The 14,044-nt window shown below is 43.4% G+C and overlaps 1 protein-coding gene across 1 annotated transcript in view; it reads left to right on the plus strand.

Annotated features, from left to right (window-relative positions):
• C8A (complement C8 alpha chain) overlaps positions 1–14,044 on the plus strand; it is a 53,515-nt gene that overhangs the window by 31,131 nt on the left and 8,340 nt on the right. The window contains 3 exon segments of the mRNA XM_063105760.1: positions 12,161–12,229; positions 13,465–13,584; positions 13,587–13,624. Of these exon segments, the coding sequence (XP_062961830.1) occupies positions 12,161–12,229; positions 13,465–13,584; positions 13,587–13,624 (227 nt within the window).

A 14,044-nucleotide genomic window follows, 5' to 3' on the forward strand; every position in this document is an offset into this window, starting at 1 on the left:
CAAGGTCACATTGAATTCTCATCACTATCTTTCAAAGTGTTAACAACTCTGCCCAAATCAGTGCCTGCTTTCCATCAACCCTGCCCCTGATGGATGCTGGATAACAGTGACCCTGGGAAAGACCCTTACAGCGAGATAGCAGCACACACAAGCCATCATTGATCATCCCCTTCCAGTCAAGGTCCTTGGACCAGCCAAGCTAACACCTAACACACAATGTGGAAAAAGCCCCAAGGAAGAATCAAAAACCTCACCAATGCTGATGTCAAATATCGCTCTATGTCCTCTTCTTCCTTCCTCCCTGCTTTTCTTCATTCATTCTGTTAGCCTTTCATTCAACAAACATTTACCAAGCACACATAACATGGGAAGCACTATCTAGATATCAGCATGATTAATACATGGTCTCTCTCATCGGGGGTGCACAGAAGGTAATCGGGTTTCCCTTTGTCCTCATCATCTGATTATGGTCAAAGATGATTCACTCTGCTGACAGTTAAATTAGTTACCACCCAAAGTGAACTAACTTTATTTTCTTATTCACTGTACTTAGAATCAACAGAAGTATTTGATTTGAATAAAATATGTGTACATATAACTACTAATATTTGTAAATTATAACACATTCACATCTGGTATTCAAATTGATCTTATTCATTATTATTGTATTATTATTTCCCCCCAATTTTATAGAGAGAAAGCTGAGGTCCAAAGAGCGTAGGAAAATGGCTCAATGGGACTCAGTTGGTATTGAACCAATGTCTTCTGACTTAGATTTTGTGTATATTCAAAGTATTTATCCCTTTCCCCACACATTCTTTCATTTGTTCTGATATTATGTATACACCAGAGGCTTAGATGCTAGCATCGTAGTAAGACAGCCAACATTTAGTGGGCATTTACTATGTGGTAGGCCCTGGGTTATGCACTTTAAATACACTATCTCATTTAATCATCAGGAGAGACCTGTGAAGAGGATACTACAATCTCCAATTTAAAATGAAGAATGGAGGCCCAGCAATGTTTAATAACTTGCCCAAGGTCACATAGCTATTAATCAGTGCTGTCAGGTCAAACTCAAGAAACTGTAATATTAACCAACATGCTATAATGTCTCAAGGGATTCTTAACCTAGGGTTTTTCAAACTTAGGCCACAGCCCATTAGTAGACTATAAAAAAAAATGAGTGGGTCATATGTAGCATGTAATAAAATGAAATATAATACAATAGGATGAAAAATATAAAAGTGCATCACACATAGTATAGTTAAGTATTAACTTTTTATAGCTGGATGTGTGTGGGCTGGATCACAATGTAAAATGTATTTTTTACTTTTGGGGGTGGTCAAAAAATATTAAAAACACTGTCTTAACTCAGTGTGCTCTACTGACTATGGATGTGTATTTAACCACTTTAAGTAAAGGAAAAATTATCAATAGTCATCAGAGAAGTATTGGAAAGTGTATTAGTCAGGGTTCTCAAGAGAAACAGAACCAATAGGAACTCTCTCTCTCTCTCAGTCTTTATATAAAATATGAGGGGTCTACAAAAAGTTAATGGAAAGATTCATATTATCTTTTAATTCCACTTTTCTGTGAACTTTTTGAAGGACCCTCATACGTGTGCATATGTAGGTGGGTAGTGTGGTGGGGTGCGTATAAAGACATTTATCATAAGGAGTTGGCTCATGTGATTATAGAGCTTGACAAGTCCCAAGATCTGCAGGGTAAATCACCAAGCTGGAGACCCAGGAGAACTGATGGTTTAGTTCCAGTCCAGTCAGAAGTCCTGAGAACCAGGAGAACCAGTGATGTATTTCCAGTCCAAAGGTTGTCAGGCTTCAGACCCAGGAAGAGCTGATACTTCACTTTGAGTCCAGAGGCAGGAAAAAAGTCACTGTCCCACGTGAAGGCAAGAAGAATCCTCTTACTCAGGGGAGAATCAGCTTTTTGTTCTTAGTCTGACCTTCAACTGATTGGACAAGGCCCACCCACATTAGGAAAGGCAATCTGCTTTACTGAGTCTAGCAATTTAAATATTAATCCCATCCCAAAACACCCTCCTGGAAACCTCCAGAATAATGATTGACCAAATATTTGGGCATTCCATAGCCCAGTCAAGTTGACACATAAAATTAACCACTGCAGGAAGGTAGACAAATGGGAAAGCCAGAGACAGACATGAGTAATAACTGCTGACCAGGACTGAGAACTCTCATGTAATCAAACTGTTCCAACATTCATCCCAATGGAAATGAATGAACAAGCATCACTGAGTTCTAATTCCATGGCAGGCAGCATGTGGAGCCCTTACGTGCAGTTCTCATTTAAGGCTCTTGGCAAATCTTTGAACTGTTTATGGCTGTTCCTGTCTTACATATGAGGAAAGCCAGGCACTGAGAGGTAAAATGACATGTCTAAGGTTACACAGTTGGTTTGAAACCAGGTTTTCTAATTCCCAGTGCAATGCTCCTTGTAGTAAACCTAGATATTTCATGTCTCTTATCTCCTTTTTAAAGAGCATCAGACTACTTGTGATAGCTTTGAAAGTGGTTAAACCAGGTTTAAAAATAATTAAGGGAGTATTATTTTCTATATTCACTTCTTAATGCAATATTGGGTCAGTTTGACCCATTGATTGGGAATTGCAACTGGAAGGATTGTTAAAGGTAAACTGATGAGCTTGTGGTGGTCTGTTCTGAAGCTTAGGTACAGCCCCAGAGCAGGAACAAGCACAGTGTGCTGGCTGATGACACTTACAGAGGTGAACCTCAGAGACTTGTAGGTTAAGCCAGGGATGGCAAGTGGTTTTAGAGGCAAGTGCTACCCGGTCTGCTGAATTGAGGATGGTGACACCAGATATGGGCTCAGCCAGAAGGTGCTATGATCAATCAGTGATGTGCTGTGATGATTCACAGGCAGGGAACTGGGGGAATGAGGGCTTTGGGCTATCTACTTACTATTCTTTTACTATAATGAGACAGAGGAGGCTCAGATGATTAAGCCACTGGAGGAGAGTAATTGGGGTGGGACGGACATATAATCAAAGTCCCTCAGTTTATCACACTTTCCATCACGTTTATCTATTGTTGCTGTTGTGTGCTTATAATTCCCTTTCAGGAAGGTTGTGAGCAGAGCATTTTCCCTTGTTACACAAAGCAGGAGGAAATCTCAGAGGAAAACCCTGCTCATAATCTGTCTCCATGTATCTATCTATCCGTCCATCCACTCATCCAGTAAATAGTCACAGAACATCCATGATTACTGGGAGCACAGGGATAAAACAGAGGCCCTTTCCCTGGAGGAATGTGCAGTCAGTTGGGAACTGAGAAGAACACGATGTGGTAAATGCTTGAGTAGGGAACAAATACAGTGAAGTAGAAAGAAGGGAGCCACCTGCCTTTTCTGCCCCTCCCATTGTCTAGTCTCCAAAGACATTCAAACCTGACCTTCCAAAATTCGTAGGGGTAGGAGCTCACCTGATGGAGAAGGGAGCTGGGGCTTTCTAAGCAGAGGGAGTTGCATGGGAGTGGCTGAGGCAGCAGGTGGGTGAGGGTGAGGAATAGGAGATGAGTGTCCAGGCTCACCCAAAGGTGGGACTCTGCTGTGAAGGGCTTGCCCCTGAAGCCAGAGCATAAATGAAAACAATCCTGTGGCTGGGTTATGCCAGAAAGACTGGCAATAACAGCTGCCAGGAAGTGGAGGTAGTGTTGGCCTCTCAGAAGCCACAGAGAGGGATGGCAAGTTCAGGAGTCATGCAAAGATGAACACTGAAAACAGGAGGATCCCTGACACTGGAAAAGATAGCCAGTATTCAAGTGAGCATGCTCTGGCCCTGCTCAGACCTCCAGCCTCATTGCTCACCATTGGGCTGTGCTGTTCTCAGCTCCATGCTGCTCTCTAGACTTACCATACTCACTTTGTCCTTGGGCATTTGCACTTGCTGTTCTTTCTACCTGGAATTCTGCACCTCTCCCTTCCCCTTCCTTCTTCACCTGGCTAATGCTTATCCATTGTCAGGTCTCTGCTTAGCTTAGATGGGACTCTTCCAGGCAGTCTTTCTGTCTTCCCAGCTCTGGGCTGGGAGTCTGCCTAAAGGGCTTCAGTGTACTTGGGACCTAGCTCTATGTATCACACTATTGCAACTGCCTGTTTCCAGTGTGCATCCTGTTAATGGTGTGTTCCAGAGTCTTTCCCATAGGCTGAGATTGACCCACAGCAGAGACTCAGTGTTTTCCTAGCCGGGGTGGCTCAGAATCCAAGCTCGTATATGCTAGACATCCTCCAGAGCTTTTCTTATACTCTGCAGACTCACGAGTGGTATCCTAAAGGTTATGAGTTGAATCAGACAATGAGGAGAGTGAAGTGGGCCCAGCATGTCTTGTGATGTGCCCAAGTCATGAAGTAACCAACCAGTCACCCGAAGAGACAGCCACTGGATTCTAACAAGCTCCAGGCTTTATCCCCAGTTACCATGACAACCAGGCTTCACAGTGATGGATGGAATTGATTGACTGACAGACTCCTGGTGTCTTGGCTCTGTCTCCACTCCCCTTAAGTCATCTGCATACACATGGAACTGAGGGATTCTCAGCACCATCCTTCTGATTTTGTCCTGATTTTGAATTTCCACCTCTAATATTATTGAAAATAGCATCACACTTAAAGGGGAAAAGCTGAGATGGGGTAAGAATTCTTTCCAGAACCACACTTAGCTCTCTGTCCCAAAGACAATAGAATGTGGCATTGATATTGCCACAATCCCAAGCTTGGTTCAATCCTAGCTCTGTTATTTACTGATTTATAACTTTGGGCAAGTGCCTTAAACTACCTAAGTTAAGTTTAAACTATCTCAGTTTACTCATCTCTAATAGAGGAATAATTCTACCTGTTTTGTGAGTTTTAAGTGAGATAATCTATGAAAACCCTTTACCAAGCACATAATAGCATAATAGGTACTTATCAAATCTGGGTGTTCTAGCCTCTTCACTCACTCACTCTGCAGAAATGTTGATTAAAAAACTTGTTCTCATGAACTCCCTAGACTCCCTCATTCTCTAGTTTTCCAGATTCAGAATCAGGATCCAAGAGTCTCCACAAAGCCTGCAGCACTTCCAGCAGCTGTAATAGTAACCCTTGACCATTATTGCTAGCTCTGAGCCAGGCACTATCCTGAGCACTTCCCATGGCATGGATTAACTCATTGAACCCTCACAACAACCCTATGAGGCAGACACTATTAAAATCCCCATGTTACAGATGGGGAAACGTAGGCACAGAGACATTAAAACATTTGCCCAGATAGTAATTGGGCAGAGGTGAAATTATAGCTCAGGCAGTCTCCATTTCAGAGCCTGGCCTTCATCTGTCATGGCCACTCTTGTCATGGCCAAATCACCTAGAAGTGTCAGAGGCTCTGAAGATAAGCATTGTTAGGTAGGGGTCTTAACATTGCCCACTGAGGGCCGAGCCCGTGGTGCACTCGGGAGAGTGTGGCGCTGGGAGCACAGCGACGCTCCCGCCACGGGTTCGGATCCTATATAGGAATGGCCGGTGCTCTCACTGGCTGAGTACTGGTCACGAAAAAGACAAAAAAAAAAAAAAACCCCAAAAACAAAAAAAAACATTGCCCATTGAGAGCATAGCTTCCTTTCTCTGAGCCACTTTGTAGAATGAGGTGGTCAGGGGAGGAGGGCTTGGTAGGGCTCCTTTCAGAACCACCATTGCCACTCATGGCATGTTGTGAGCACCATGCTCAGCGAGTGAGCGAACTGGCCATCCCTATATAGGATCCAAACCCATGGCCTTGTTGTGATCAGCACCGCAGTCTCCTGAGTGAGCCACGGGCTGGCCCTCACTCATGGCATGTTATGGAAGTTTCTCTGCAGAGTAACATTAGCATGATGAAACAGAGCATCCACTGAATATGGGTATACCATACCTTGCTTCAAGACCTGACTCTTGGTCTCATGGATCATGGAACTTTGGGCAAGTTACCTAACAATAATAGCTAAGATTTGTTGAACACTTAATTGTGCCAGACACTGGTTTTAGGGATTCATTTATAGAAACTATTACCATTCCCATTTCAAAGACAGGGAAGATGAGGCAGAAAGAGGTTAAGTAACTTACTCAGAGTCACACTACTAGTGAACTGTAGAACTCTGACTCCAGAGCTCTCACTCTTAGTCACCACAGTTACTGCCTTTCCCGCCCCAGCAAGCCTGTAGATGGGGTAAATCCTCCTTGCCCCAGAAGATTGCTGGGAGTCCCCAATGAGATAATGCAGATGAAAGTGCTTTACAAAATATCGACTCTTAATCAAACATGAAATATTACAAAGCTGTGATTTGTATCTCAATGAAAGGAAAATTTGTGACTCCCAAACCGTTTTAGAGGTTTTGGCTAGACTGGGATGAACCAATCTCCGAGCAATCCTGAGGGGCTTGGCACATGCCAGGCTCATTGCCAAGCCTTGTAAATCCAAGAGATGTCTTAGAAGCTTGCAGTCTTACAGGAAGGACAGACCAAGAAATTGACAGTTACGAGGGTGTGCTAAATACTGTGCTGGAGTGAAGCACATGGGTATGTGGGGACACAGATATGGGACCATTGGGGAGCAAGGAAAGACTGTCTGAAGATGAGTGGGAGAAACTCAATGAAAGAGGTTTGGGGACTATCTAGTCAAAGCGAACAGCACATGCAAAGGCAGAGAGGCACTCATACAATCCTCAGGTTGTTGGGAAGAAGCGTGAGTTTTAACGGATAAACAGGAGCACAAAGGGGCAAGTATGTTAGCCAACGCCTCCCAGCTAGCCCAGCCACAGACCAACCAATCATCTTTTCCAATGCCATGGGAGAAAATAGACTATATGGTTCTCTTTTCACTCCTGAGGCTGTCTTTGGGGGCAACCAACGTAGCAATGCGATGTAGCAACAGCAGGTAAATCATAGCAACGTGAATAGTATTTGTCTGTTGCAAAGAGATAAATAATGCATTACACCTGCTGTTTTCCACATGATGCTTTTAACCTGAGGAAAGACAGAGACTTGCTGTTCTGGCACCTTGGAAGTCAAGCTGCCTGGTTCTGCTTCAGAGCCACGTGGATGCAGCAGCCCCACGAAGGCTGAGGACAGCCCTCACCTGTACCACAGCCATGACCAAGAGGGAGACAAGCAGTAGAGGTGGTGGCCAGAGACATGTCCTCTGGGCTTCTGGTCTTCCAAGCAGGCACAAACACAGCTCTTCTTGGGACTAGAATGGGAAAAATGAAGGGGCTCCCTAAACTTCCTTGGGGATCTTGACTGATGTGCCTCTCCCTCTTTTCCACTCTAGGGTTTAGGTCACATTGGCCTTTCTGAGCAGAATCTTGCTGTGAGGGACACAAGTCTTCTGCATGCTCTCCCTCTGTCTCAGTATCCTTCCAGCTGTGTCTGGCTAATCACTACTTGTCCTGCTTGCCTCTGGCACCTTCTTCTGACCCCCATGGAGGACTTCCCTGGTCCTGCTGCCCCCTGTCAGAGTCCTCACCACACAGTACAGTAACTGTCTGTTTCCTTCTCCATTGTTCCACACTTGAGTCTAATCTCATGGAGGCCAAGCACTCTCATTAGTCCTCTTTATTTCCCACATGCCTTGCACACAGCAAAAAATCATTAGGTACTTCTCAAAGTCGCCTCCAATGTTCTTAAAATGTTTTGGTGTGTTCTTAAAGTTTCAGAATCTCAGGATCGAAGGAGACCTTAAAAGACTACTGGTATTTTCTACCCTTCAAACCCTTCTGTACCCCTCGTAGGAAAACAGCCAGACTCTGCTTGGCTCTCTCCAGTGCTGGGGAGCTCACTGCCTCCTGAGACAACTCTCCTCTGCTTGGCCTCTGGCCATGATAGTGATCTACCTTATGTTGAGGCTAAACCTGACTTTCTGTAGCTTCTGTCATTTTGGTCCTAGTTCTTGCCCTTGCAACCACACGAGCCCAGTTCCTCTTCCTCAAGACAACCCTCTGGAGAGTTTAATTCAGTCCAGTTCTATTGGTCTCTCTCAAAGAGAAATCTTTCTTTCCTTCCTTAGGAAAGCATCTCCATTCCCCTCAAATATCCCCCAAAAGATGTGGCCTTGAGTTTCCTCACCCACATGTTTATTGTTCTCCAATTATTCTATTTTCTTTTTTTAAAAACAAATCTATTGTATTGTGGTAAGAACACTTAATGTAAGATCTACCCTCTTGAATGTTTGTGTGAACAAGACAGTATTGGTAACTATAGGCATACGTTGTCCAGCAGATATCCGGGACATATCCATCTTGCATAATTGAGACTTTCTGCCTGTCAATTAGCAACCCTCCCTTTCCCTGTGACCCCGGCCCCTGGCAACCACTATGCTACTTTTTAATTTTATGAGTTTGACAGCTTTAGATACGCACCTCATATAAGTGTAATCATGTAGTCTCTGTCCTTCTGTGACTGGTTTATTTCACTTGGCATAATGTCCTCAAGGTTCTTCTATGTTATCCCACACAGCAGGATATCCTTTTAAACAAACAAACAAAAAAAAAAGATGAGTAATTTTCATCAAAGGAAACCCTATTTTCTCATTTCCTTTCTAAAGTGTGGCTCCCAGAACTTTTCACCAGCTCTGGATTTCTCTAACCTGTGGACAGAAGAGAGATTATCTTCCTCTTTATTTTGCTGATTATAATTTTCACCTGGTTTCATTGCCCTACCGCACTGAGAGCAATCTAAAACTCTGAACCCTTTCCTCTTGTTCCCCTGCTGAGCTGTGGTTGTTTCTCTGTGCTTGTGCACTTGGTGCTTTGCCTCCAGTGCAGGATGTCACAGCTTTCCCAGCTGAGTGCCATTTTGCTATGGTTGTTCTATGTATCCATCGAGCCAACTGAGGGATTTTTTGGATCCTGATTCTTTACCTGAATTATCCTTGGCTTTTCCTATTTCTTATTCTGGATAGATACGATGATCCTGACTGCTAAGTCCCTATCCAAGGCATTAAGAAAGGCACTGACAGAGACAGAGTAGACACCAGCACCCCGTGGTAAGCCACCAGAGGTTTTCTGTAGGACCCTGGTACTCAACATCTGGTCTCAGATCCACTGCATAGGAATCATCTGGGATATTTGTTTAAAATACAGATTTCTGACTTCTTAGAAATACAGAATCAGAATTGATGGAGGTGTGGGCCAGGAACCTGTATTTTTTTTTTTTTTTTTTTCTTTTTCGTGACTGGCACTCAGCCAGTGAGTGTACCGGCCATTCCTATATAGGATCCGAACCCGCGGCCGCTGGGAGCGTCGCCGCGCTCCCAGCGCAGCACCCTCCCGAGTGCGCCACAGGCTCGGCCCGGAACCTGTATTTTTAATAAGCATTTCAGATGGTCTCGTGTGTAACCAGGTTTGGGAATGATCAACTCCAGCTTTTTTCAGTTCAAAAGCCCCAAATAATCTTCAGTTTGATCTGGTCCAAAGTTTACACCTAAGGAGTCCAGCCTGATGAAATGGGGCAGAGCAATGGCAGAGTATTGCCTAGTTCCATAAATACAGTCAGTCTAGCCATGCCTTACACCTACCAGGGTAGGTTCTACAAGACAATTTCACACCTCTCTCTGCTCCTTCTACCCATCCCCTTTGGTTGCATCAGTCTGGTTCTGTGTCCTGGCTTCCAATATCAGTTTCAACTCCTGGATTTTGGTACCAGGCTTGACTTCTTCTGCCCCACTCCCTCACCCCCCAACCCCGGCCAGCTTCTTGGTCTTGGTTTCCCACGTGCTCTCTGTAGATGGATCTGATTTTGGCATCTCCCATAGTTTCTGATGAGAGACTCCTCTTCCAGCCCTGGTATATTGAAACAAGCAACTTTCAGGATACAAATTTGTCTTCGCTTAATATATTACCCCAAATCTGCTAGCTTCTCAAGGACTTATTCAGATTCTCATCATATTCCTATTAGTTTTATTCTCGAGTTGTCTGAATCATCCAACACATTTGCTGGGGATGGTAAGCAGTAGGTGCTTACCAAATTTCTCTGACAACAGAATTCTTTAGTCTGATGCAATAACTAGGATGAGTGAAAATACTGCATGCTTCTGAGGAAGACAGGTATGATTGTGAAGGTCAGCTTCACTATTTTTTTTTAGGGGTATGGCCTTAGACAAGATAATTAACCTTTATGAACCTCGGGCCTCTGAACTGTAAATAAGCGTGGGCTAGGTGTCTAAGGGCACTTTAGCTCTCAGGTTCTATGATCCTTTCTAAGTCATAGACTCCTGTTGGTGGCTGGTACCCTGCTTTAGGGTCCATGGAAGGCAATTCTTTGCAGTCAAGTCTCGCTGCAATCAAGCTGGAATTCTCCTCTCCCAGCAGCACATAGCAGGCTGTCGGCAGATCCTTCATGAGCATAATCACTCCACAGGCATCCTCCAGCCCCCATTAATCAGCCAGTCCTGTCACTTTAATTCAGCAGCACTCCACCACTCACCTAAGTAATCACTCTGGCTTCTGCCCGTGGATTCTTTTCATCCACTTTTGTTTATCACTGTTGAAGCATTTTTTAATCAAAACAATTAAATATGCTAAATCTTCCCTAATTAGTAATGCATTAAAAATTAAAAGTGCTTGAATGGAAATGGCAGAAGAAGCCCTTTGCTTGATGCTGAGTGCCTGTGTTCAGAGCATCACTTGCCCCAGGCACTTTCAGCTTGTAGTCAATAAGGAAGTGATATTCACAGAGTCACAGAGGGCTGGGCTTAAAGGAGCCTTGGAGATGACAGCCCCTTTTTTCCATAAATGAGAAGCTGAGACCCAGTGGGATCATGAGACTTTTCCCAGACTATACAGGGTGTCAGTGACTGGGATTTGAATTCAGGAATCCCGAATTCTAAGTTTCCTTCCATCAGAAACCATTACCAAAGGGCTCATGACATTCATTTATTCACTCATCTTTTTTTTTTTCTTTTTTCATTCATCAATCATTTATTCTGAGAATACTGACTGAACTCCTGCTTCATGGCAGACACCGTGCTCCTATGCTGGTGGAACGATGGTGAATAAGATACTAGTTCTTGACCTCATAAATTTTGCAGTTTAATGGAGATACAGACAAGTAAATTTGATGCTCCATACCCCTCGAAAATATAGAATCTAATCCTTAGCTCAATGGAATGACACACCTAAATTATTTTTCCTTTATGGTTGCCAGAATAACATTATAACTGCCAATAATTGTTTTACAGTTGTTGGAAGGAATGATGTTTAAAAATACAAACTCCAGTTTGCAACTTTCAGAAGACCCGTCTGGCTACAGACTGACAAAGCTGAACTCTGCTGTGGTCTATAGCTTCCTCTAGTCTACTTATTTAGCCTTATCTTGCCAAGAAGAACTAGGGTTGGAAACCTAGTTCTGTTCATTTACTGACTGTGTGATCAGGGCACAATGGCTTTATTGCTTTGAGAATTATTTTCCTCATCTGCAAAATGCAGGTTTCTCAGTGGGTAGACAAACACAGGGATAACTAATGGGGGACTGACCATCCTCATGGGGTCTAAAGGGCAGACAGACTTCCCATGGTAATCTACCAATCTTCTAGCAGGATTCTGGCTTTTCTGGGGTACAAAAAGGACCTGAACAAAAAGAATTGTGATAAATACAATTGTTCAGGCATAAACAAAGAACATCAGTAGCTCCAAAGAAAGAGGAAATTATTCTAATCCAAAAATGCTTCATGGAGTAAATGACATTTGAATGGAAGCTTGAGTAAACTTTGGAAAGATGGCAAAAAGGGAGGTAGGAAGGTCATTTATACTGAAGTCAGCATATGCAAAATTGTGCCTGTCATGGGCCAGGCACTGAGCTAGGCACAGGGACATATGGAGATAGATGAGATAGCATCATTGCCTCAAGGAGGCTTGGTAGAGAATGGGCAAAGGAAAGGAAACCAGCATTCCTCAACAACCAGTATGTGCAGTATGTATCCCTTCTCATTTCAAGAAGTATTTGGACTGGAGCCATACAGAAGAGAAAACTGAAATTGGGTTAAAGAACTGGGCTTTCAACCTAGATCTCTTAGCTTTTACTACTATTAGAACGTCGTACCGTGTCAACTGTCTTTTAGTATTGCAGCGTTTTGTGTTTCCCTGTCTCCCTGTTGAAGGTGTTACCAGCGAAGATATCAAGACATATTCTGGAGGCCTCTTGAAATTTCATTATGATGATGATGATGGTAGTGTAAAATCTGGAGCAAATTTATCAGGAGGACATTGTAAAAGATTTGGAACTGGCGAAATTGTTAAGTGTTTAGCAATAGGTTTCCCAAAAAGAGAAGCCAGATTTCCCTTTGGACATACAATCAGGGCATGGAAGGTTTATTTTTTCCTTGATTCCATTAATTTTTCCTTGATTCCATTTCAGTCAACGGTCATGCTGTGTGTATGCTAAATATCTCAAACCAACGTCTTGTAGTGGTTCTAATTTGAGTCCACTGTGGACTGAAATCACCTCAGAAATACTAGACTTTGTCTGGGGCACCCTCCTAGATTTTAAGTATTAGACAAAGACTCAAGTAAGAACTATGATGAAAGAAATGTGTAGATTGAATCTGGAAAGTGGGCTGTTGGAATGAGTGCCCATCAGGTTACAATCCAGAGGGAGACAGTAAGTCTGCTGAGAGAGGAGACTATGGGTACCAAGTCCAGGCTCAAAGAACAGTTATTAGAGAAGAATTGTACAAAAGAATATTTTGTGGCATTTCCTGAACAAGTCAATATGTGTGTTCATGTATTTGTTCACTTATTCATTCATCAAACAGATATCCAGTATTTTATTTTTCAGATGGGAGACACTGAGGGTATAGGGAGGATGAAAGAGTTTACAGTGAAGGGGGTGAAGTCCGGGATACTAAACAGGTGCAAGCTACTCCCATTGCATTAGGCTACTCATGCCTCAGGGCCTTGTGTCACATTGCTTCCTCTCTCTGATGTCCTTCTATCCTCTCTCCGTCTATACTCACTCATTTTTCTAGACCACTCACCTTTCTCCTGACTCCCCCCACTCCTTATATATCTGACCAATTCTTTCTCTGTGTCCCCTCTGAGCCCTGTAGTAACATCTATAATATTTGACCTATAATATTTGATTGAACCTATCCAGCATACAGTAGGCACTGACATTTGACATAGGAATGAATGAATGAATGACCACCCCTTTTCCCATCCTCTCTATCCTGCATGTTGGCCTGGGCTGTCTCCTCAGTGTCTGCTCTACTCCAAACGATGTGTCTATTTCTAAGTCTTGGTCATCTCTTCTGCTTTGTCCTGCTGGTTAGCCAAGCAGAGTAGAAGAACAGGCAATGGCTCTAAGGAGAGCCCACAAACTTTGTTCCAAATCTCTTTATTGGAGCTCACCAACCAGTCCTTTGGCTTTTGGGGAGATGAGCTAATGCAATTATTCTCTTGATAGCAGTAGGCAACAGCAAGGCCACATTTGTGGAAGATGTCATTTCTTGGGTGTGAGGTGGCAGTTCTGGCTGGGGTGGTGGCTTGAAACAAAGCAGGAGCACCATTACATACTGTTTCTGGGGAGGTCATTAAAGTATAATCCTGTTGTTATCGATTTCGAGGTAAGTCTTTTCGCAGTTGAAGAAACTCTACGTCCAAGAGGAATGAAAGTGAAGCAGCCCAGATCATTTCTTATTTCTTGTTATGAGCCCATCAAAGAACAAGATTAAATGGAATGGCACACTGAACTGGTGGCCTTGCCCATGCCTGACTACAGGGAGCACGTGGCTTTAGACCCAGGCCGTGGGAGAGCTGGGATCAGAAACTTCATATCTGGCCAGTGCTCAGTTTCACACTTATAGTCCCAGAAGTTCTTCGGGGCTAGGCCACATTAAACAAATAATAATTTACATTCATACATAAAATACTTTAAAAATCACATCTGCTAAATTGGGAGTTGGCAAACTTTCTGTGAAGGACCAGGTAGTATATCTTTTCGGCTTTGTGGGCCACATACAGGCTCTGACACACAAATGGTAATT

This window comes from Cynocephalus volans, chromosome 8 (assembly GCF_027409185.1).
Source record: "Cynocephalus volans isolate mCynVol1 chromosome 8, mCynVol1.pri, whole genome shotgun sequence".
NCBI classification, from domain to species: Eukaryota; Metazoa; Chordata; class Mammalia; order Dermoptera; family Cynocephalidae; genus Cynocephalus; species Cynocephalus volans.